General features: G+C 46.2%; 1 protein-coding gene across 2 annotated transcripts in view; it reads right to left on the bottom strand.

Moving 5' to 3' along the window:
- ABTB3 (ankyrin repeat and BTB domain containing 3) overlaps positions 1 to 22,467 on the bottom strand; it is a 304,628-nt gene that overhangs the window by 24,526 nt on the left and 257,635 nt on the right. Inside the window, exons 5-11 of one of the 2 annotated variants that reach the window (XM_057556712.1) lie at positions 20,450 to 20,615; positions 18,238 to 18,327; positions 16,125 to 16,226; positions 14,045 to 14,138; positions 13,793 to 13,928; positions 12,908 to 13,128; positions 11,293 to 11,471 (exon numbers count right to left, since the gene is read on the bottom strand). In XM_057556712.1, coding sequence (XP_057412695.1) covers positions 11,293 to 11,471; positions 12,908 to 13,128; positions 13,793 to 13,928; positions 14,045 to 14,138; positions 16,125 to 16,226; positions 18,238 to 18,327; positions 20,450 to 20,615 — 988 coding nt within the window. The remainder of the gene's footprint in view (positions 1 to 11,292; positions 11,472 to 12,907; positions 13,129 to 13,792; positions 13,929 to 14,044; positions 14,139 to 16,124; positions 16,227 to 18,237; positions 18,328 to 20,449; positions 20,616 to 22,467) is intronic. The other variant, XM_057556713.1, reaches the window with a different exon arrangement.

Below are 22,467 nucleotides of genomic sequence, written 5' to 3' on the forward strand. Positions count from 1 at the left end.
ACGCTCTGCAGGTGGTTCCCATGCATACTAATGTTGCAGAAGCACCGGGTGGTTGGCAGTACTGTGGCCCCTAGAGGACTGCGTGCCCTAATCCCTGGGACTGTGATATCATGAGATACCACGCCTGTGAATATGTTCTTTTTCAGAGCAAAAGGGACTTGGCAGGAGTACTTAACGTCACTAACTAGTTGACCTTAAAAGGGGGCGATTAATTTGGATTATCTGGGTGGGCCCACTGTAATCACATGAGCCTTCAAAATTAGAGGCAGAAGAGGAATTCAGAAGGGATGGGGGAGAAGTGGAAGTCAGAGGGACTGGAGGCCTGAGACGGACTCGATGCACTGTTGCTTGGAGACGGCGGGGGCCACATGGTGAGCTTGAGAGGGGATACAGGCCCCAACACTAGGAACAAAATGTGACCCCCCAGCTGACCCCCAGGAAGGAAATGGGGCCTCAGTCCTACAGCCACAAGGAACCGAATTCTACCCAAACCTGAATGATCCTGCAAGTGGATTCTTCCCGGGTCTCTAGAAAGGAACTCAGCCCTGCTGATTGATACCCCTGATTTTGGTCCTGTGAGACCCTAAGTAGAGAGCCCAGCCAAGACCTTGTGCCTCGACTTCTGACCAATGGAAACCATGAGATAGTAAATGGCTGTTGTCTTCAGCCTCTAAATTGTGCTCATTTGTTACTGCAGCAATAGAAACTAATACAGCTCATCTAGAGTTTGCCTATTTCGTCATGCTTCTGACCCCAGCGTGCCCGACACACTGTGGATGCACAGTGAATACTTGCAGATCACAAGAAAGTTGAGACCTGTGACCTGCAAGATGCTCTGTGCAGACTGGGTGATGAATGGTGCTGGTCTCACTAGCTGCACCTGGGGTTGTCTTGGGAGCCTTGCTGGTGAGTCAGCCCATCTCATCAACTCAGGGGAAGGAATGAAGATCCATTTCCTGGATTTCGTGACCCGTAAGAGAGGCCTGAGCAACCGGTGGACTCTTCGTGGGGCTTTTTTTTTTTCTTTTGGTGGTGGTGGTGGTAGTTGTTTAATTCAATTCAATAGGTACTTATTCAGCATCTAAGAGGTGACCGGCACTGTGAAAGGAGCCATATTGGGGGCAACAAAGGCAACAGAGCAAGATCCCGTCTCTCCAGGAACTCACAGCTTGGCCTCACTTCCTAACTTCACTATGTGTTGTATCACCTGAGAAAGTAAAGACAAGGGCTGTCTGTTCCAAAGGGACAATCCTCAAGCACTTAAAAATTATCTGGGAGGCACGTAATTCCCCACTCCTAAGTGAGGGCTGCACATAGTGACTTGCTTCCAAAGAGCACAGTCTGGAAAGTGAGGGGGAGGCAACAGTAAGTTTGCTGTGGAGAAACTTGACAAATACAATCTCAGCCAGGTGGTCAAGGTCATCATCACCGGTGATGAGTCATACTGATAGTATGTACACCTGATGTGATGAGAAAGGCACTTTACCTCGGTGGTCATCCTTCCCGAACCCACAATCTCAGTCTAAATCATGAGACAAATACTGCATACTCCACTAGAGGGGCAGCCTATAAAATATGTGACCAGTACTCCTCAGAAACTGTCATCAAAAACAAGGAAAGTCTGAGAAACTGTCTCAGCCAAGAGGAGCTTAAGGAGGCATGACAACTAAAGGTAACGTGGTGTCCTGGAGCAGAAAAAGACACTAGATAAAAACCGAGGAAACAGGAATAAAGTATTTAGCTAACAATAACGTATCCATGTTGGTTCACTGATTATAACAAATGTACCACACTAATGCAGGATGTTAATAATGGGGGAAGCAGGTGAGGGGCTGTAGGGGAACTCTCTGTGCTATCTTCTCCATTTTTCTGTAAATCTAAAGTCATTCCAAAAAATGAAGTCTATTATTAAAAGAAAAGCTGCCCAATGAGGAAATAGGAAAATTATGATGAAAGCACTAGAAGTTCAGGAGAGAAAGGGAAAGAAGACGGGTCATCAACAGTTCCCTAGGCTTGACTCATTCATCCCCCAAAGGTTTCGTGAATGTAAACTTTCCCTCATGCACTAAGCTATGATTTCATCCATTCATGAATTCTTTCTTCACATATTTATTGAGCATCTGCTAAGTGCCAGGCACTGGCTAGACCCTGAGGGCTGGACACTGTGTGAAGGATGATGTTGATGAGTCCGATGACAGCACCAAAGGTGCTGCCATTGCCAAGGCTTTCTGGCCGCTTCTCTTTCAGAGATGAGAACCCTAAGAGAAGACTCCTCACTGTGTCCTTGAACTCATCTGTGTTTGTCAAGGTGTCTGCTCTGTGCCCTTTTCTGTGCACTTCCTCCAGACTGTGGGATTGTTGGGATAATTCACTCTGCTTCCCTGGCATGCTGTAATTCATATAAGTTAACAACACTTGCGGGGTTGGTCTACCCTATGGATTTGGTTAGCTCTGGACCCGAACCTGAAGACAGTGGCTGGAATTAACCGAGCTTGAGGCTCACTCTGTTCTGGGGGTGGGCGTGGGCTGGGTGGCTGTGCTGGGACAGATGCTGACACTCTCCTCTGAGCGACACATTTAAGCACGGTGCTTTTAGCTCAAAGGGCCACAAGGCTCAAGCCTCAGGGGCAGCGGGCCAGCCTCAGCATGCAGGCTCTGACCTGGGAGGCCTGGGCTGGGAGAGGTAGGTCTGGCCAGGCTCACGTACATGGCAGCCGGTTAGCGGTTGTCACTGGCGTGCTGCTGGGTACCTGGAATTCAGGTTTCTCATGGAAAACGCTGGGTACGTGTGCTCGTGGGGTGAACTTGGGTCCTCGGGACTCGGAACTGTGCGGCTACACTGGACAGGAATGAAGCCACGTTCCTAACACCACGGTTACCAGGAGACTCCCCTGAGATGGACTCCCGTGGATTTGGGGGCTGACATCCTTCCTCTCCTCCTCTAACCCCTCACTCCTCTCCTAAAAAGATACTGAAACACTTTCTCTTCTTCACAAAGGAGTGCTAGGATTGATCCCAAAGGTCCTTTTCAGGTGGCTTAGGCGGGGGTTCTACACAGCGGTAAAAACATGGACAAGGGGGCCAGATGGGAATGGGCCCCAGTCCTGGCCCCTCACTCACTAGCTCTGTGACCTTAGGAACGTGACTCAGCCTCTCTGGGTTTTGGTGTTCTCTTCCAAAGTGAATTAAAACTACCTGCTTGGTGAGGTGGCTATGAGAGCTAAAAAGGATAACACATCCCAATATACCGCGAACCAAAGGAAAGTGCTGAGATTTGACCATTTTTAACCCCCAAAACAGCAATTTCCCATAAATCAGACGAATCCCTATTTTTCTAGATCCTAAAATGTCATAAAATTAATGGCAGCTTTTAGGAAGAGGAAAAAGAAACTCACCACATTAAACACACACACTCATTTTAAAGATCCATTTAACTTGAGAAATGCTGGAAGGTGGAAAAAGCTGTGTCTCAGAATCAAGAGAATGCAGAATTACTGTTACTCTCTGGGGACACTGGCAGTGAGTTCTCTGCCTCAATCCACTGTCAACAGCGATTGACTCTTCCCTACAGAGGCCCCTCCCTTGCGGGATGCACTGGGCTGACCTGTGAGCAGTGAGCTGCTCTGCGCTGCCACATGCCTGGGAAAGGTGGAGGTGGGAAGGGTCCTCACCTCCAGAGGATTCTGCGAGGTCAGCATGTGGCCCCACTGGAGTTGTGCACAAGATGAAACTGAACACACAATGAACTCAAGTGCTTTTAAATAGTCATCCATGTGTTTTGATATGTACCTATTATTCACCGCAAGTGACGAAGGTTTTCAATTTATGGTAGTAATACAATGTTTCCTTTCTAAATACATTTAATGGAAGGCAAATTGATTTAAAGAAAAATATCAGTGGAAATACCCTTGAGGAATGAAAGGGAAATCAGACATCATCAGATGAGGGAAAACTAAAAGAATTTGTCACCAGGAGACCTACCCTAAAAGAATAGCTGAAGAAAGTTCTCTAAACAGAAAGGACAGAGGAAGGAATTTTGGGACATCAGGAAGAAAGAACATGGTAAACAAAAATATGGATAAACATAATAGGTTTTCTTTCTTCTCTTGAGTTTCCTAATTATGTTTGATGGTTGATGCAAAAATTATAAGTGTCTGATGTGGTTCTAAATGTATGTAGATGAAATATTTAAAGACAATTATGTCATAGATGGGAGAGGGTAAAGGGACATAAAGGGAAGTAAGGTTTCTGTACTTTACTTGAATTGGTAAAATGAAGACACCAGTAGTCTATGATGTTATACACACACACACACACACACACACAATAATACTGCAAGCAACCACTAGAAAAACTATACAAAGGGATACACTCAAAAACACTACAGACATATAAAAATGGAATTTAAAAAGTGTTCAAGTAGTCCACAAGAAGGCAGAAAAAGAAAAGAGAAAAAAGAGAGACCAAACAGAAAACCAAAAATAAGATGGCAGACTTAAGCCCTAAAGTAGCAATAACTGAGTAAAATATAAATGGTCTCAATATACCAATTAAAAAACAGAGATTGGCAGAGTGGATGAAAAGCCCAACTATATGCTTTTTACAAGAAAGTCACTTCAAATCTAATAAAACAGGCAAGGTGAGAATAAAGGATGGAAAAAATATATCACATGAACATTAATCAAAGGAAAGCAGGAGTGGCTATATAAGTATTATATAAAGTAGACTTCAGAGCAAAGAAAATTAGCAGAAGCAGAGAGGGGCATTATATAATGATAAAAGGGTTAATTCACCAAGAAGATATTGCAGTCCTAAATATGTATGCACCAAACAACAGATCTGCAAAATATGTGAATCAAAAACTGACAGAACCAAAAGAAGAAACAGACAAACCCACAATTACAGTTGGAGAATTTAATATCCCTTTCTCAACTGAGAAAATAACTAGACAGAAAATCTGTAGGATATGGAAGAACTCAATAATACCATCAACCAACAGGGTCTTATCGACAGTTATGGAAACACTCCATTCAACAATGGCAGAAAACAGTCTTTTCTTTTTTTTGGCCACATTGCATGGCTTGTGGGATTTTAGTTCCCAGACCAGGGATCGAACCCAGGCTCCCGGCAGTGAAAGCACTGAGTCCTAACCACTGGACCACCAGGGAATTTCTGAAAACAGTCTTTTAAAGTGCCCATGAAACCAAGATAGACCATATCCTGGGCCATAAAACCAACCTCAAAATTTTAAAAGGATTGAAATAATACAGACTGTGTTCTCTGACCACAATGGAATCAACCTAGATATCAATAACAGAAAGATAACAGGAAAATCTACAAGTACTTGGAAACTAAACAACACATTTCTAAATAATTCATAAGTCAAAAAGGAAGTTCCAAGGGAAATAAAAAACACACTGAACTGAATGAAAGTGAGAATAAAAGGTATCAAATTTTGTGGTACACAGCCGGAGTAGTGCTGAGAAAGATATGCATATATAAGAAAAGATGAAAAGTCTCAAATTAATATTCTAAGCTTCTACCTAAAGAACCTGGAAAAAGAAAAACAAAATAAGAAAAAAAAAAAAGAAAAACAAAGAAAAACAAAATAAGCCCAAAGCAAGCAAATAATAAAGATAAGAGCAGCGATCAATGTAACTTAAAACAGAAGAGTAGTAGAGAGAGAAGACACAAATTAACAAAATCAAGAATGAAACAGGGGCTATCACTACAGACTCTGTAGACATCAGAAGGGTAATAAGGGAATATGATGAGCAACTCTACACACATACATTTGACAACGTAGATGAAATGGACCAATTCCCTGAAAAACACAAAGTACCCCGCCTCACTCAATATTAAGCAGATAATTTGAATAGTTCTGTAACTATTAAAGAAATTGAATTTGTAATTTAAAAAACTCCCCTTAAAGAAATCTGCAAGACCAAATTGAAAAGGAAGAAATGAAACCATCTCTACTTGCAGATGACATGATTATCTAAGCAGAAAAATCCCAATAAATCTGCAAAATACTCCTAGAACTAATAAATGAGTTCAGCAAGGTCACAGGATACGAAATAAACATACAAAAATCAACTGTATTTCCATATGCTAGCAATGAACATGGACAAAAAATTAAAAACATAACATCATTTACAATTGTTAAAAAAAGAGAAATAGTTATGTGTAAATCTAACAAAACATGTCCAGGACTTGTACCCTGAAAACTCACAATATTGATGAAAGAAATCAAAGAAGATCTAAAGACACCAAGAGACTAACATGTTCATGGACTGAAAGACTTAACATAGAAAAGACGTCAATTCTCCCTAAACTGATATAGAGGTTTAACACAATTCCTATCAGTCTCAGCAAGATTTCTGTTTTTGTTCATATAGCAAATTTGTTCCAAAATTTATATGGAAAGGCAAAGAACTAACATAGCTAAATTCATTTTGTGAAAGAAGAATGAAATGGAAGGAACCAATTTACCCAATTTCAAGATATATTTTATAGCTATAGTAATTAGGACTGTGTGGTAATGGTGGAGGGACAAACACATAGATCAATGGAACAGAATGGAAAACCCAGAAACAGACCCACACAAATATACCCAACTGACTTGACAAAATTGCAAAAGTAATTTGATGAAAGAGAGATAGCCTTTTCAACAAATGGTGCTGGAGCAATTGAACATCCACTGGCAAAACAAAAACAAAAACAAAACAACTTTGCTCTGAGTCCCGCACTTCATACAAAAATTAACTCAAAATGAAAATGAATCACAGACTTCAGCGTAAAACAGAAAACTATAAAAATTCTAGGAAAAATTGCAGGAGGAAATCTTCATGATTTAGGGCTAGGCAAAGCATTCTAATACTTGACACCAAAAGCATAAGCTCCATAAAAGGAAAAACTTAAATTGGACTTCCTCGAAATGGAAGCTCTGTGAAAGACCCTGTTAAGAGGATAAGAAGACAAGCTACAGAGTGGGAGAAAGTATTTGCAAACCATGTATCTGACAAAAGACTATTTTCTAGAATTTACAAAGAACTCTCAAAATTCAACAGGGAGGGACTTCCCTGGTGGTGCAGTGGTTAAGAGTCTGCCTGTCAATGCAGGGGACATGGGTTTGAACCCTGGTCCGGAAAGATCCCACATGCTGCGGAGCAACTAAGCCTGTGCAACACAACTCCTGAGCCTGCACTCTAGAGCCCGTGAGCCACAACTACTGAGCCCACATGCTGCAACTACTGAAGCCCGCACGCCTAGAGTCCGTGCTCTGCAACAAGAGAAGCCACTGTGACGAGAAGCCTGCGCACTGCAACGAAGAGCAGCCCCCGCTCACCACAACTAGAGAAAGCCCTCGCGCAGCAACGGAGACACAATGCAGCCATAAATTAAAAAAAAAAAAAAAAAAAATTCGACAGTGAAAAACCAAACAATTAGAACACGGGCAAAAGACACAAAGAGACATTTCACTGAAGAGGATATACAGATGGCAAATAAACACACGAAAATATGTTCAACATCATTAGCCATTTAGAGAAATGCAAATTAAAACCACAATGAGATACCACTTATACACCTACCAGAATGGCTAACATAAAACATAGCAATAGCACCAAACAGGGAGGATGTGGAGAAACTTCATTACCCATACTTCGCTGGTGGGAATATAAAATGGTGCAGCCACTCTCAAGAACAGTTTAGCAGTTTCTTTAAAAACTATACATGCAACTTCCATACAAAGCAGCAATTGCATTCCTGAGCATTTATCCCAGAGAAATGAAGACTTATATTCATATCAAAAACCTGTGCAGGAATGTTTATAACAGCTTTATTTGTAATAGCTCAGAACTGGAAACAACTCAGATGTCCTTCAGCGGTGAGTGGTTAATAAACTGTGATCCGTCCATACCACACAGTACTAGTCAGCAATAGAAAGAATCAAACTATCAACACATGCAACGACCTGGAAGAATCTTCAGAGAATTATGCTGAGTGAGAAAATCCAATCCTAAAAAGTTACATACTGTATGATTCCATTTAAATCACATTCTTGAAATGACAAAATTAGAGAAATGGAGACCGGATTAGTGGTTACCGGGGCATAAGGAGGGAGTGAGGGCAGAAGAGATATGGGTGTGGCTGTAAAAGGGCAACATGGGGGATCCTTATGGTGATGGGAGTTTTCTGCATGTTTACTGTATCATGTCAATATCTTGGTTGTGATATTTAACTGTCATTTTGCAAGATATTGCCAATGGGGGAAACAAAGTATCTCTCTGTATGTTTTCTTACAACTGCATGGGACTCTACAATTGTCTCAAAATAAAAAGTTTAATTTACAAAACTCAATTTTAAAACAGTGGAAAAAACCCCTAAAAACGTGCATAAACCACAAGGAAGAAAAAAAACACATAGCTCATGTCTCACCCTTGGCTAAAGCCTCCAGTGGTGTTCTATTCAGTTCACACGGAGAGAAACCCCAATGTCCACCATGGAGAAAGTCTCCGTGCCATTTGATTTCATCTCCTACACTTTCTCCTGTGTCCCACTGCTTCCTGCTGCCCCAGCACATCAAGCACGTTCCCACCTGGAGCCTGAGCTCCTGCAGTTCCCCCACTTGGAATGCTTTCCCTCCAGACCTCTGCGTGGCTGGAAGCTTTTCCTCACTTAGGTGGTTGTTCACATGCTACCTCCTCTGGGAGACTTTTCTTACCATCCTCTCTAAATTAGACCTTGTGTGCTCCACCCGCCAGAGACTACATCGTTGTCCAAGTTCATTATTTTCATAGCATTTATCATGCTCTCACTCTCTTTTGCTGATGTATTTCCTTGCGTACTATGTGTCTGCCCCTCCCCTGGCCACAGTAAGTTCCATAAAGAAGGTAAAGAAGGCCCTGTCACCCCTGTAGCCTAGTGGGCACTCATGACTACAGAATGAATAAATGCCCAGAGGAGTTATGTGTGGGAGAAACGGGCCAGGAGCTCTCTTTAAACAGATGTATTTTAAAAAATGACTGTATTGTTCTACTCCTGGGGAACTCTAGAGACACTGAACACTTTTAAAGATAAAATTTAAAACTGGGGGCAAAAAAGCACATCTGCAACTAGATTTCAAGTAACGTATGACCGAGCACGAGTCACTGATGGGGAGAAGGCATCGCGTCACTTTACAGGATGGCTGTATTTCTGTGAGTTGACCGTAAAGTGGATTTATTTACAGGAATTCTATATTCTTACCCACTACTCTGATAGAACCAGGTATTTGCGCCCACAGAACAGCAGACATGATGTGAACAGGAACCCGTTAGTGGAGGGAGAAGGGACAATGCTAGCTAGTTGTGTGATGCGTGGCTTCTCCTTTCCTCCAATAGGACACTTTCTGAAGGCAGAGTTTTGCAGCACTTTCTCAACTCTCTGAACTTCTCTGCCACCATCTCTCTCCAGACATCTTTTGACCTCAGGAACATCACCGTGTTTGGGGACTGCTTGACTTGCTCGGGCAGCCACGGGAAATTATCACCTCTTTGCCCCCTGTGGTCAGTGTACACGATGATGTAATACCACATCTCACCAGTAGGGGTTGCCATTGACCCCCTATAAGGGCAAACTTGACTCTTGAAAGCACCCTTTTCCCCAGGCTTGCCCCACCTCCTGACCACGAGCTGCTCCTGCCCCATCCCTGGCTCCCCCCACCCTCCAAGATCAGTACAGCTGACCGGGAGCAGGCTCTAGTCCACATCTGCCAAAGGCCCCTGCCTTCTTCCAGGCCTCCAGCTGCCGCTTTCAGCTGCTGTTGGCTGCCCTTTCGGGGTGGTGGCTGAGTGGGGTATAAGGGGCCTGCTGGGGTGCTAGCAATGTTCCATTTCTCAGTCTGGGTGCCGACCACACAGGTAAGTTTACCTTGTGAAAATTCATTAGGCTCTATAGTTACGATCTGGGCACTTTTCTGATGTATCTCATTCTTCAAAGTAAAGTTTACTTTAAAAATCCATAGATTAGGTTTCCTTAATACATAGGGCACCTTGGTCATTTCTGGAACTCCCACTACAGCCCGTAGAAGGAAAAAAAAAAAAAAAAAAAAAAAAAAAAAAAAACCAAAAACCAATTAGAACACCAAGACCCTGGGAACAGACCCAGCAATGATTTTTCACTAAGGTGGTTTCGTAGGTAGTTTCAGGCCTTATTTATTTATTTTTCAAGTTGCGGGGTGAGGGGTGAGGGGTGAGGGGCAGGCAGAGTTTGGTTTTGAAATACTTCCAGCAGGTTTTGCTCTTTGTGGAATCACTGAGGCTCATTACCCGAGGGCAGGCATACCTCCTCCCATTTGGGGTCCCAGTGGGGCCTGACATCAAGCACAAATCCAGCCCACAGAGGCTGAGACTCTGGTGCTAATGAGAATACCTAATGGGACCGGCTCTGGACCCCAGGCCAGGTGCTCCAAGGCTCAGGAAGCAGCTGGGTGTGCTGCTGTTTTGCTGCGGGGCCATCCCTGCCACCTGGAGAAGGTTGCTCCGCCTCTCTACTCTTGACAGCTCCCTGGCCAAGCCTGGCAGGGGAACCCACGCTGCCCTTCTGGCTCAGAGGCCTACTTCCCTGACACTTCACAGGCTCCCACTGTCTTAGGACCCCAGCGTCCTGCAAAGCCTGTTGTGAAGGGGTTGCGGCATTTCCCTGCTGCTGGGAACATAGTGTCAGCAGGAAATCAGAGGCCCTCGAGGAAGGGGTGAGCCTCAAGCACCAGGCTCAAACGATCCTCAGACCTGAAAAGGCTTCTCAGGGCCTGGCTTTCCAGGGACCTTGGCAGGGTCTGCATCCCGTCGACCTAGAGAGCTACACCCATTTCTCTCTTCCTGCTGGATTCCTAACGTCCAGCCAGGCCTGCCCTGGTCTCGGCACCTCAGTGACACCTTCCCTGAGCATCTCACACCCCTCAGAGCCTGTGCCACCCAATTTAACATTGTTTCACAAACCACCTCAGGTGTCCTTGGGGCCCATGGGTGGGCTTTAGCTCCCCAGCTTTCATGCAAATTCCCCAGGCTGGAAGATATCTTTTACTTTGTCCCACGTGCCCAAGTGCCTTGGGACATAACAGGTGTTCAGTAAAGCGGCTGCCCCATGAAAGGCTGTACAAATAGCTGTAACCAGCTGGGGTACATTTGCACCAGCGCTGTGACTGCAGGGAGCCCACCCGTGGGACAGGGTCAGGCTCAGGGAGCACGGAGATCAGAGCCCCCGGCCTTTCTCTCTGCCCACGAGCACAACGGCGTTAAGCCCTCGTACCTTGCTGGCTTTCAAGATCTCGAACATGAGGGGCAGGCCCTGGGTGACGAGCTCCTCCGTGTACTCTTCCTCCTGAATCGTCTTAAACTCCTTCAACAGGCACTGAATGAGAGGCCGGCGGTGCTGCTGGAAGGCGATCCGCAAAGACTCCAGCCAGGTGTGCAGGGTCCACGGGACACCTGGAAAGGGGGCGGGCGGGGGTGGGGGAGGGGAGGGGAGGGCAGAAAACAACCAGAGGATAAGGCGTGTTTTTATCTGGAAGCTGGCCTTTCCCGGGGACATTACCACATCATGAGACCAAGAGCCTGCCTTTCAATGAATAGAGCCAGTGTTGCTTTTTTTTTCCCCCAAAGACTCGCAGAAGTTGAAATTAAAGGTTGGAATTCGATTCCCTTAACTATGGGTGTTTAGTCCTGTACGCTACTCATATTATTAGGGGCTGCATTTTACAAGGTATAATCCTTGTGTAGAATACTGGAATTATAATGCATACTCTTTATGCAGATTGCATCCTTCTGAGTCCTGACTTCCTTCGTCTCCATCCCCTCTACATCCGTGCCCAGAGCTTAGAGGTGGTGAAACCCACGGGTGGATCTCACCATCCGCTGCTCTGGTCAGGGCAGATATTTCCATCTGAATATGAAGACACAGGAGGATACTGCTGCCGCTCCCACGTGCAGAACATTTCCATCTGCAGGCACTTCATCAGGTCTTTCTCCCTTGATAGGAGCCTCTCCAGCAGCTGATTGCTGTGATTTGCTTCTCCCCCCTCACTGTGAGACTGAGGCACTCGCTACTGTTTATAACAAGCACACGATTCAGGGTCTCGAGCTTCAGAATCAAGCGTCACAGGCTCCAAGGGCAATGGCATAAACGTCCGCCACACTAAACGGCCACCCTCCAAGAGAGACCAGTTTCCAGAACAGCACCGGGGGCCCCTCCTTGGGGCCTCAGCCTACCCTGACCTGCCACAGCCTGTGTTTACAGCCCGTGCTCCATCCTGCTGTTTCTGGGCCGGGGCTAGTGCCATTAGAGGGGTGAAGGCCAGGCTAGCCTGTTCCCCAGACGCATGGAGGAGATGGCTCTGGCATAGCTCACTCAAGGGAGAGCCACCCCTAACTCTTCCCGAGGGTGGCTTTGCCCCTGAAGTGGGTGCAGCCTTGCTAGGGAAGAGATGCCCTCATCCTAGCTGGTGCTGGCGGCTGCTTCATGGATTTGGGTGCTCTCAGGCAGCGATTCCCCAACCGCTGGGAACCACCTGGGATGATTGTTAAATATAAAGATTTCCAGCCTTTATCCATCCAGACCCTCGACAGCAGAGCCTCTGGGTGTAGGGCCTGGCAATCCGTATTCAGACAAGCTCCCCAGGTGATTCAAATTTCTAACTCAGGGTCCAGAGTTTGGGAATCGTGGAAGGGTGACCTGAGGATGGGACTTCGGGGCTGGCAGGACGCTGCTGTCTGTGGGGATGGTGTGGGGACTTAGCCTGGAAGTGCTCCAACCAGCAAATGAGAAGCTCCCTGGGCTGCGTGGGGTGTGTGTGTGTGTGTGTGTGTGTGTGACCTGGAGCTGGGCAAAGGCTCTGTGCCCAGCCTTGGAGGGTCCCCAGACTGACCTATGCTCCTGATATCAATTGTGACATCCACGTAGCCATGCTCAGCGCTGTGATACATGGCCTCCCTCAGGGCTCTGAGTTTGGCCTTGCTGTTGCGGCTGGCACACAGCGGGGACGGGGCTGTCTCCCCCAGGTCAGTCCCCTCGGCCAGAATCTCCTCCAGGGACAGGATATCACTCTTCTCCTTCTCTGGCTGAGCGAGCAGTTTGCGGAACACATTCCTGTCAATCATAAACCCAGAGATGAAGACACTCAGAGATGGAAGGGCTGTGCCAGGGCAGGGACTAGGCAGGGGAAGTGGGGAGACCTCTCACTTGGGACAAGGGAAGGACGGGACCAACTCCAGGGTGGCGGTTTCAGAGGCCTGACCACGGGTGCTACGTTTGGTGGATGGAGGAGATGGTGGGGCAGATGTGGCTGTGTTTCCTTGAGGACAACTTGGAGCTAAGTGCATTCCCCAAATATCTAGAAGGTTCTAGAACCATCTGTCTGCAGTTCCCCCCCCCCCCATAGTGAATTTGCTTCACTTGGGGTTACATGTAGTAAAATCTGATGGGGTAAATCCTGAAGGAAATGTAGACAGGAAGTAACCAAACATGAGGGGTTTTACGATTCTTTAAAAGGGATTCTTCTCACTTCACGACAGGTGATAGGATGAGTGCTGACCAACCCTGGCAAAGAGTGACGTCTCTGCGAGAGGAAAGCCAGTTGGGAAAGGACCAGACAAGCCAGTCTGAGTGGACGTGTGCTGCATGAAGCTGGCCAGGCCTGATCTGCCTCTGGGTCCCACATCCAGAGATACAGTGGGTCTGGGGTAGGCTTGGGAATCTGCATTTTTAACAAGCACCACTTGGGACCTCGTGGCTTTGGGCCACCCTAGCCTACCTGTGTCCGTGGGCTGCGGCCTGGCTGAAAGAGTTCATATCACCCTGGGGGGTGGTAGAAATTCCATTCCTGTACATGGTTCCTATCAGGGGGTCCGCGCCACGTTCCAACAGCAAACTAACCAGCTCAAAATTTCCTGCAAGCCCAGAGAAGGGGGTTTTATAAGAGAATCAAGCAAACACCTGGTCACAGACACATCAAGGGCCAGCGCGCTGGAGCCCCTTGGCCGGCGTGAGCATCAGCAACTCTTACCTACGGCGGCTGCAAGCTGGAGGGGCGTTTCTGAATAGTTCTCCTCGCCATGCTCCACAGAGCCCTCCACCTTGGCCCCAGCATCCAGGAGGAGCTGCGGAGGAAGAGTGGCCATTGAGATGTTTAAAGGACATGCATGTGAGGAGACGTCAGGAGAAGGTGTTGGAAATCAGTGTGACGCCAGTGTTCCTGCCCTCCCTCTGGGTCTGTGAGCATGTGCACAGGGGGAGGGCAGTCGCACCTCAGAGGAAAAACCGAGAGCCTCTCGTATCTTCTAGAGCCTCAGATCACTCAAGTTGTGGTCCACGGACAGTAGCACCAGCATCCCCTGGGAGCTTGTTTGAAATGCTGGCTCTGAGGCTCCACCCCAGACCGAATGATGGGAATCCGCACTTCACCAGGTTCTCCAGGTGATTTATATGTACATTAAAAGTTTCTAGAAGCACTGAGCTAGAAGCTCGTGGCACCAGTGTGTCGGAGGACTTCCTTTCGGGGTCGGAGACACAAAGCCTCGGAGAGTATTAGTGGGGTCTCTTAGAACCATAGCAACTCAAGAGTTCTGAAGAACTCTTTGGGGACCACCAGGGCCAACCAGGGCAAGAATTGCTTCTAGAACATCCTGGAGGGCTCTGAGGACAGCTCAGCAAATGCTGAGTTCCCTGGCCAGCAAGATCAGTGAGTAAAGTGGCAGAGTGAGCTTCCAAGAGTGCTGCTGAACATGATTCCATTCTGCGCATTCTCTAAGAGATCTGGGCTTCCTAAAAACAGAGATGCCGTCCATGCTGGATCTCACAGTGAACGTGCTGTCAGCACAGCTGATGTAAAATGAGGGGGAAACAGCTGTCTTACCTGCTCAGGGCTACCTGAGGGCACAGTCAGGAAGGGGCTGCCTACCTGGCACTCCATGATGTGTGCACCTGCTGCGGAGAGGTGACCTGACTTCTGTTTGGCTTTGCTTGGCTACCCACTGCTCCTATTCCTGATTTAAAGGCTGGGGATGCCACTGCATGTTAAGGGATGGCATTTGTGTCCACTAGGCCACCCTCTGACCCCTCCTTTCTTAGATCCCTCCACTAGGAGTGGGCTGGTCATGACGTTCTACAGGCAGAAGCCAGCTCTTGGAGTGACATGTCACGCACTCAACCTCCTGAAACATGACTTCACATCTGTCTTAAGGATTCCCACGACCTAGGAAACAACGAAGGATTCCTGTGGCACTCCAACATTGCCTAGGGGTCCCTAGCACACTATTTTCTGCTCTGCATAATTCTAAGAGGCTTGGACCACATAAAAGGAGGTGAGTTCCTGATGTACCCAAAGCTCAGCATTTATTAGGGTGTCAGATGTGGTCAGGGACCTGGATGCTGATATCTTTTTTCCAATGAAGTAAAGTTTTAAGATCTGGAATAAACCGAGCTTAAGATCTAGAATATACTAGATGGCTATTCATTGAACACCAACTCTACAACAGCCAGAAAGGGTGCAAGCAAAACACACTTACGTGCCCAAAGGACCTCAGACGAGGACATCTCTCCATACTCGGGGAGCTGTTTCAGAAGACACATGTGAAGACCCTACTCTAGACCTCTTGGATGGGATTCTCCATAAGTGGGATCCAAGCAAGTATCTTTTGGAACCGCTCCCTTGGCGACTTGGATGCTTCTTTCCAGTGGTTGGAAACCACTAGACTCTATGCAAACACTGGGGTCACACCTAAGGGAAGGTTCTAAGGTCTCACACCAGCCAGGTCTTACGTTCATGTTACAACAAGCAAAAATGAACAAATCCACAAAATCACAGCTCAGGCCCCACCCCCGAGCAACTGGGAACGACTTGGTAAGTTTGCCACTCTGCGTGTGAGGCTGCATGTGGGTATGTGTTAAGTTCATATTGGTTAGAGCCAGGCCATATAGAGCATTACATATAATATTTTCATTCATATGATATGAATGTGCTATATTTAACTGCAATTAACCAATATGAATCTCTTAGGGAATAGGCATGCTGGGAGAGGTACAAATTTGCGTAATGAAAGAGGTAAAATTAAAGGTCAGATGTGGATAGGGAAATACGTTAATACCTGAACTACAGGAATATGTCCATGCAACACAGCAAAAGTCAGAGCCGTCCAATGGCGGGTCTCAGGGTGGACGGATGGATATTTATGAGGAGTACTGACAACCTATAAACAAATTGAAGTTATTTTCAAAATGTGACCTTCACGATACTTAGACCAGCAAATCTGACCTATCTGTGGCTGGGCATGTGGGCTAGATATGTACAAAAGGACGTCCTAGAAGGTGCCTCGGGAAACACTGGAGATGTGGGGTAGTGACTTTATATCCTCCGTCACAATGAGGACTCCTTTGCTTCTCGTCTGAAAAGAGATGAATGGATGATTTCTGACCACCTCTAAGGAGCCTTGGAGAAGCTGTAACGGTGGCTACAACGAGCCTGCTCCCCTGCCTGTCTCCTCTTCCTGCTTAAGGGAGGGTGCTGCTTCTGAGAGCTACAGGATGTCAGGTGGTGTGAGGCCGCTACCATCACATCCACATCTCTAGGGGAAATTCTTGGCAGTGGCAAACCCCGTGCAAGGGGAGGTCTGCTTCGAGCTTTCAAGCCAAGCAATACCACCAGCTATCTGATGAAGGAACCTCACCATCTGGTCACAACTCACCCCACACTGTCCTCATTTCATTCTTCTGCTGGCTTCCTGGTTGACAGGGACCCTCATGCTACTGGAAACCTAGGCACAAACCTTCCCTGTGCACACCACAAATAAGCAATCTGATATTGGCCTTCCCATATGGGGACCTCAAAACACCCCAGGCCAAGAGAGAGGCTGCAGGACAGCTAAAGGTTAGGGTTCTGCAGGATTGCCACCTACGCATGGCTTTTCTTCCAAACACTCCTGGGGCCATAATAGCCGCGATGCCTGCTGCTTTCAGAGCAGTTGATTTCATTAATCACCGGCGGGGGGAGGACCTTGAGCTGGGAGCTGTGGGATGGGCTAGAGGACCAGAGAACCCCACCAGGACCCAAAGTTGATGAGCCCTTGCAGGGATGTACACAGTGCTTGGGGATTCGTAGCAGGAAAAAAAAATCCCCAATACTTGAAATTTATAAGATCCAAAGTGGTTCTGGATCCAAAACCATGTCTATTGCCTGCTTTCCTCAGATTAATATAAAGCATGCTAATTTTTTTTTTTTAAACCACAGTACTAAGACTACAAGAGCATCTAATTTTGAACTAAAAAAAGTTTCCTGGGGTGGCTGAGTTAGGAGTGCAGCATGTCAATCGATCTTCCCAGCCTCTGAGACTGCCAATATTAGGCTGCCGGAAGAGAGTGGGTCTTTTTTTTTTTTTTTTTTTTTTTTTGTGAGAGGGGGTCTTAAGTCAGCATAGAACATGGTCAAAAAGTGTAATTTCACCTATTATAAGCCTTGGCGGGGGCGGGGGACAGGAACCAATAATAGTTAACTGAGTCCCAAATTGATGCTACTCTGTATTTATTTCTTCCAACAACTCTCTGAGATGGGTGCGATTATTCTCCCATTTTGCAAAGGGGAACACCGAGGCTCAGGAAGGTTAAACTATTTGCCCAAGCAGAAAAGCAAATTACTAAGACACAGCAGTTTCAGAATTTGAACCCACGTGTCAAATTCTAAAGCCTGTGAGGGTGTGCTTTCCACTATACCACACTGCCTCAAGGAAGCTTTGCAATTAGCTTTAAGACCTGTGGTTTAAACCGGCCAACTGGGTGAGCCAATCGGGATTCGGTGGGGGAGGGTGGAAGACCTGGGGGAGCTACACCTTAGCTCAGGGTACGTGGACCAGCTTTGTATTTGGCAGAGGAAAGAGCTGATGGCTCAGGACAGCTCTCTCTGCCCGATCCCAGAAGGAATGGATCAGCAGGAAGAATCAGAGATTGGGTACAGCTGAACTGAGGGAAAAGCTAGGGCTCCTTGTGGCCTCATGGGTTGTTTTTAAGTGAAAAATGTTTTTGGGCAGCTCCTTGGAGTTTGGTTGGGCTGGGGCCTCAGGACGGAGGAAATCCAACAGCTGGTCTGACCTATTTGCTGGACTGAGCGCCGTCAGCGGTGGCTCTTTGGGAGATAAAGCCCCCCTCTTTTTGCTCGCCTTCCCCGGGGACTGCCAGGCCCAGGGGCCCTGCAGCCCTCTGCACCCTCACCTCCACATTCAGGTCAGCTCCGGCATCCAGCAGCATCTGAACCATTGCCTCGTCCCCGCGGACGCAGGCATACATCAGGGGGGTCATGCCCTGCGGTGAGTTAAAAACCAGAGAATAGAGGTTTACCAGGTGGCTGTGTCACTTGACAAAAAAAACGGAAAATCTTACTTGTGTGAAGGAGGCTATAATTGTACTCAAAATCCAGTATTTTAAAGTAAATGTACAGCCCTATAAGGTCATAATCCTCCATATTTTGAAAACCAAAATGGAAGCAAGAAGGGAAACATACATTGCCTTTTCTTTTGCATTTATCTTGGCTTAAGTCGGAGGATTTTTTGTTTGTCTTAGGCTGCAACAGATCTAAGAGTGTTTGCTAAAACAAGTGGTTGGTTTCAACTGAAAGCTCTTAGGAACTTTCTGGATTTTGCAATATCAGCCCTAAGCTATCTAATTGGTAAACACTGTTTCCTTGACATTTTCTCTTTCACAATATAAGTGTCATCTTTGCTCTATGTGAGCTGCTGGTCAGTGTCAAGGGAAATTGGTGCCTCTGAGTATGACCCCAGCACGACGTCAGCTTTGACATTATCATTTACAAGCAAAAGGCAAGCGAATGAGGAATGACTTTCAGGAATTCCATATCTGCCCATGATTCCTACTTATTACAAAGTACCACAACCAACAGAAGTAAGGGATGGATTTTTCAATAAACAGTGTTGTGAAGGCGGCTATTTGGGAAAATGTTCAGGTTAGAGCCTTATCTCACACTATACACCAAAATCATTTCCAGTTTGATTAGAGATACAGAGAAAAAAATTAAAACCATAAAAGACATCTAACTGGATCCGTTTCTAGGCATAAAAGTAATGGAAGAAATCACAAAAGAAAATCATTACAGCGTTGAGGACATGCGATTGAAAACATAAACAAAATTAAGAGGTAAACAATAAATTGAGACATATTTGTCATATTATAACAGAGGGTTATATGTCTAATATGTAAAGAGCTCTGAAATAAAGAAGAAAAACACTTAAGCTCTAATGAAAAACAGGCAAAAGATTAATTAAATTAAGTAAAAGATTAATAGGGTACACATAAATAGTTGGAGAGTGTGTACAAGGAAACAGTCTCTGGGAAAGTAATTTGAGATCCAAAACTTTAAGATAAGTTGATGCATTTGAGTGACTATTTCCACTTTAAAAAAATTTCCCTAATGAAATAATCAGAGATTTGAACAAAGATTTGTGTAAGTATATGTAGCTCAGCATTACTGATATAAGTAATTAGAAACAATCTAAGTATTCAACAACTGAGGTATGGTTCACTGAACAAATAATATGACCATTTTATGTAGCCATTAAGAGTGATTTAAAAAAAGAATATTTAATGATACTGCAAAGTATCTTTAATACAAAATACCAAAACCAGAAAGATAATAAATCCTTGTTCTTAAAAAATAATGTGCGTGTGTGTGTGTGTGTGTGTGTGTGTGTGTGTGTGTGTGTGTGTGTGTGTATTAGGGCTCCTTTGTGTTGCTCAAGAAAATTATTAGCTGTTATCCCTTCCCTGGAACTTGCTGCATGAGCTGCCCATGTGAGAAGCAACTCCATTTGTCCTTTGTGACTTTCCATCTGGGGCTCACATTGAAAGCTGCTGTTTGTTTTCTCCATCCGTGACATCTTCACCCACCCGGGGTGTCTCCCTCACAGACACACAAGCCTCTCACTGTACCTCAGTTTCAGTGGTTTGGGGGACGGCTGCCTGTCTCTGAGGTGTCTCCTGGGGTCCCTCAGAATGACCTTTGTATATCTTAAACACACCCTGAAAGTTTGGTGAAAATCTGCTTGGATTTGTTCTGTGATGCAGAGAACTAATTTTAACCATGCTGGAAAAAGGGCTCGAAGGACACAAGCTAAATATAAATGATGGTGGATGATGATGGCATGATTTCCTTTCTGGAATAGGTCTATTTTTCTCTATTTTCCATTTCAGCTGCAAGGATCACGTGCAACTTCTGTACAGATGAACAAGGATATTTTTATAAGATATTTTAAAAACTTAAAAAAAAAAAATGAAAACAACAACAACACAATCACCCTATGTCACCAGAAGGGGGAGCCTCTGTCCAGTGCCTGCTGTTTCCATCCTGCCCTGGGGCAGGGCACATGGTGGAGGCGGGGTGCCTGTTCAGACACTCGGAGGACCCCTGTACCTGTTCGCTTATGGTGTTGATCCCATCAGGCCCCAGAAGAGACACTGCCTGCTTCACCAGGTCCGTCCGCCCACAGTTCAGCATCCGGAAACCCAGGTCCTGCTTAAACTTGGCTTCGATGGCCACTGCATCCAGCTTCCGAGAAGCGCAAAAGCAGTCGTCGGCCCTAAGGAAGGGAGAGATGGTCAGTTGGGTGCAGCAGCTTCGCCAGGACTGGTTCTCGGGGGCCACAAGAGTTAGGAAGCACCAAGGAGACTTTCCATTTGCTTTTCATGTCAATTGCTTGTTTCTGGGCTCCAGTTAGAATATGGATATCTCTTGATCCTTGTCCTTTATAACTGCTGCTTATCTGTCTTATCTCTCCTCTGCTCCCACAGCATATTGAGCTAAGAATAATAATGGCTAATATTTACTGACTGTTCACTATGGTTAAACTCTTTACATGAGTTAATTCGCTTACTCCCCACATAACCCTAAGAGGTAAGTACTGTCATTACCCTCTCTTTTAACCATGGGAAACAGACACAGATAAGGGACTTGCCCAAGGCCACGCAGCCAAAAAGCAGTGAGCTGGGATGTGAGCCCAAGGCAGTCTGAGGAGAGCTGACCTGGGTATCTACTGTGTCCCCCTGTCCCCCCATCACAGCATATACTATTTGCCTCTTTCCTTGTCTGACTTCCCCTCCAGGCTGGGGACTTCTGAGAGCAGGGACCTTGTCCAGCAAGTCTCTGCATCACAAGTGAACACAGAGTGGCTGGAATCTCTACTTTCAAAGTGGAAGCAGGGCGGAGACCTGGCAAGATGAAATAAGAGTACTAGTGGTGAGATGCTTTGGAAACTAACTGAGCCAGTTGGGCGAAGTGAGCCAGGTTAGGGAAGGGTGGGGAGGAGAATCAAGGAATTCAAGAAGGGGATACAAACAACGCTTGTAAAGGATGTTACTTCCTTCTTATGGTGAATTGTCAAATCAAACCACCAAGCATTTACTGAGCACCTGTTTGCAAGAGGCTCACAATGCCTGGAAGGGGAGAGGGCACAGGCCCTGGTAACCATAATGCCATGTGGCAATTGCAGTGATTGAGGTGTTCAGAGACACACACCAAACACAGTGTAGGGGATCCAGCAAGGTTTCCTGGGGAAGGTGACCCCTGAGCTTTGTCTTTTTTTTAATATATATCTTTATTGGAGTATAATGGCTTTAAAATGGTGTGTTAGTTTCTGCTTTATAACAAAGTGAAACAGCTGTACATATACATATATCCCCATATCTCCTCCCTCTTGTGTCTCCCTCCCACCCTCCCTATCCCACCCCTCTAGGTGGTCACAAAGCACCAAGCTGATCTCCCTGTGCTATGCAGCTGCTTCCCACTAGCCATCCATTTTACATTTGGTAGTGTATATATGTCAGTGTTACTCTCTTACTTCATCCCAGCTTCCCCTTCCCCCGCTGTGTTCTCAAGTCCGTTCTCTACGTCTGCGTCTTTATTCCTGCCCTGCCACTAGGTTCATCAGTACCGTTTTTTTTAGATTCCATATATATGTGCATTAGCATACGGTATTTATTTTTCTCTTTCTGACTTACTTCACTCTGTATGACAGGCTGAACTGTGTCTTAAGTGAGGAGAGAGAGGGACAGAGGGTAGGAGAACTTGGAGCAGGGCTTGCATGAGCAAAGGTATGGACACGAGACGTGGCGGGCTCTGAGAGCTAACTATGGAGGTTTTAGTGTTTCTGGGGCATAAACTTCCAGGCAGAGGGCCAGAAGCTGAGGGTGGGGAACTTTACTTAATCCTAAGACTTTATCCGTAAGAGCCACTGAAGGTTTCTAAGCAGGCAGGGGAGTGATACGGTTGGATGGCCAACTCTGGGAGAGCGTGGAGGATGGATCTGAGGGGAGCTGACCCTAGAGGTGGGGAGATGTTGGTGCTAAAAGAAACAGCCAAACGGAAAGAAGTCACGGCCCAAGTGTGAAGTGACAAGGGGCTGAGTGAAGGCGGTGGGTGCTGGGACGGAGCAG

Source organism: Balaenoptera acutorostrata, chromosome 11, assembly GCF_949987535.1.
Source record: "Balaenoptera acutorostrata chromosome 11, mBalAcu1.1, whole genome shotgun sequence".
In the NCBI taxonomy this organism is placed as follows: Eukaryota; Metazoa; Chordata; class Mammalia; order Artiodactyla; family Balaenopteridae; genus Balaenoptera; species Balaenoptera acutorostrata.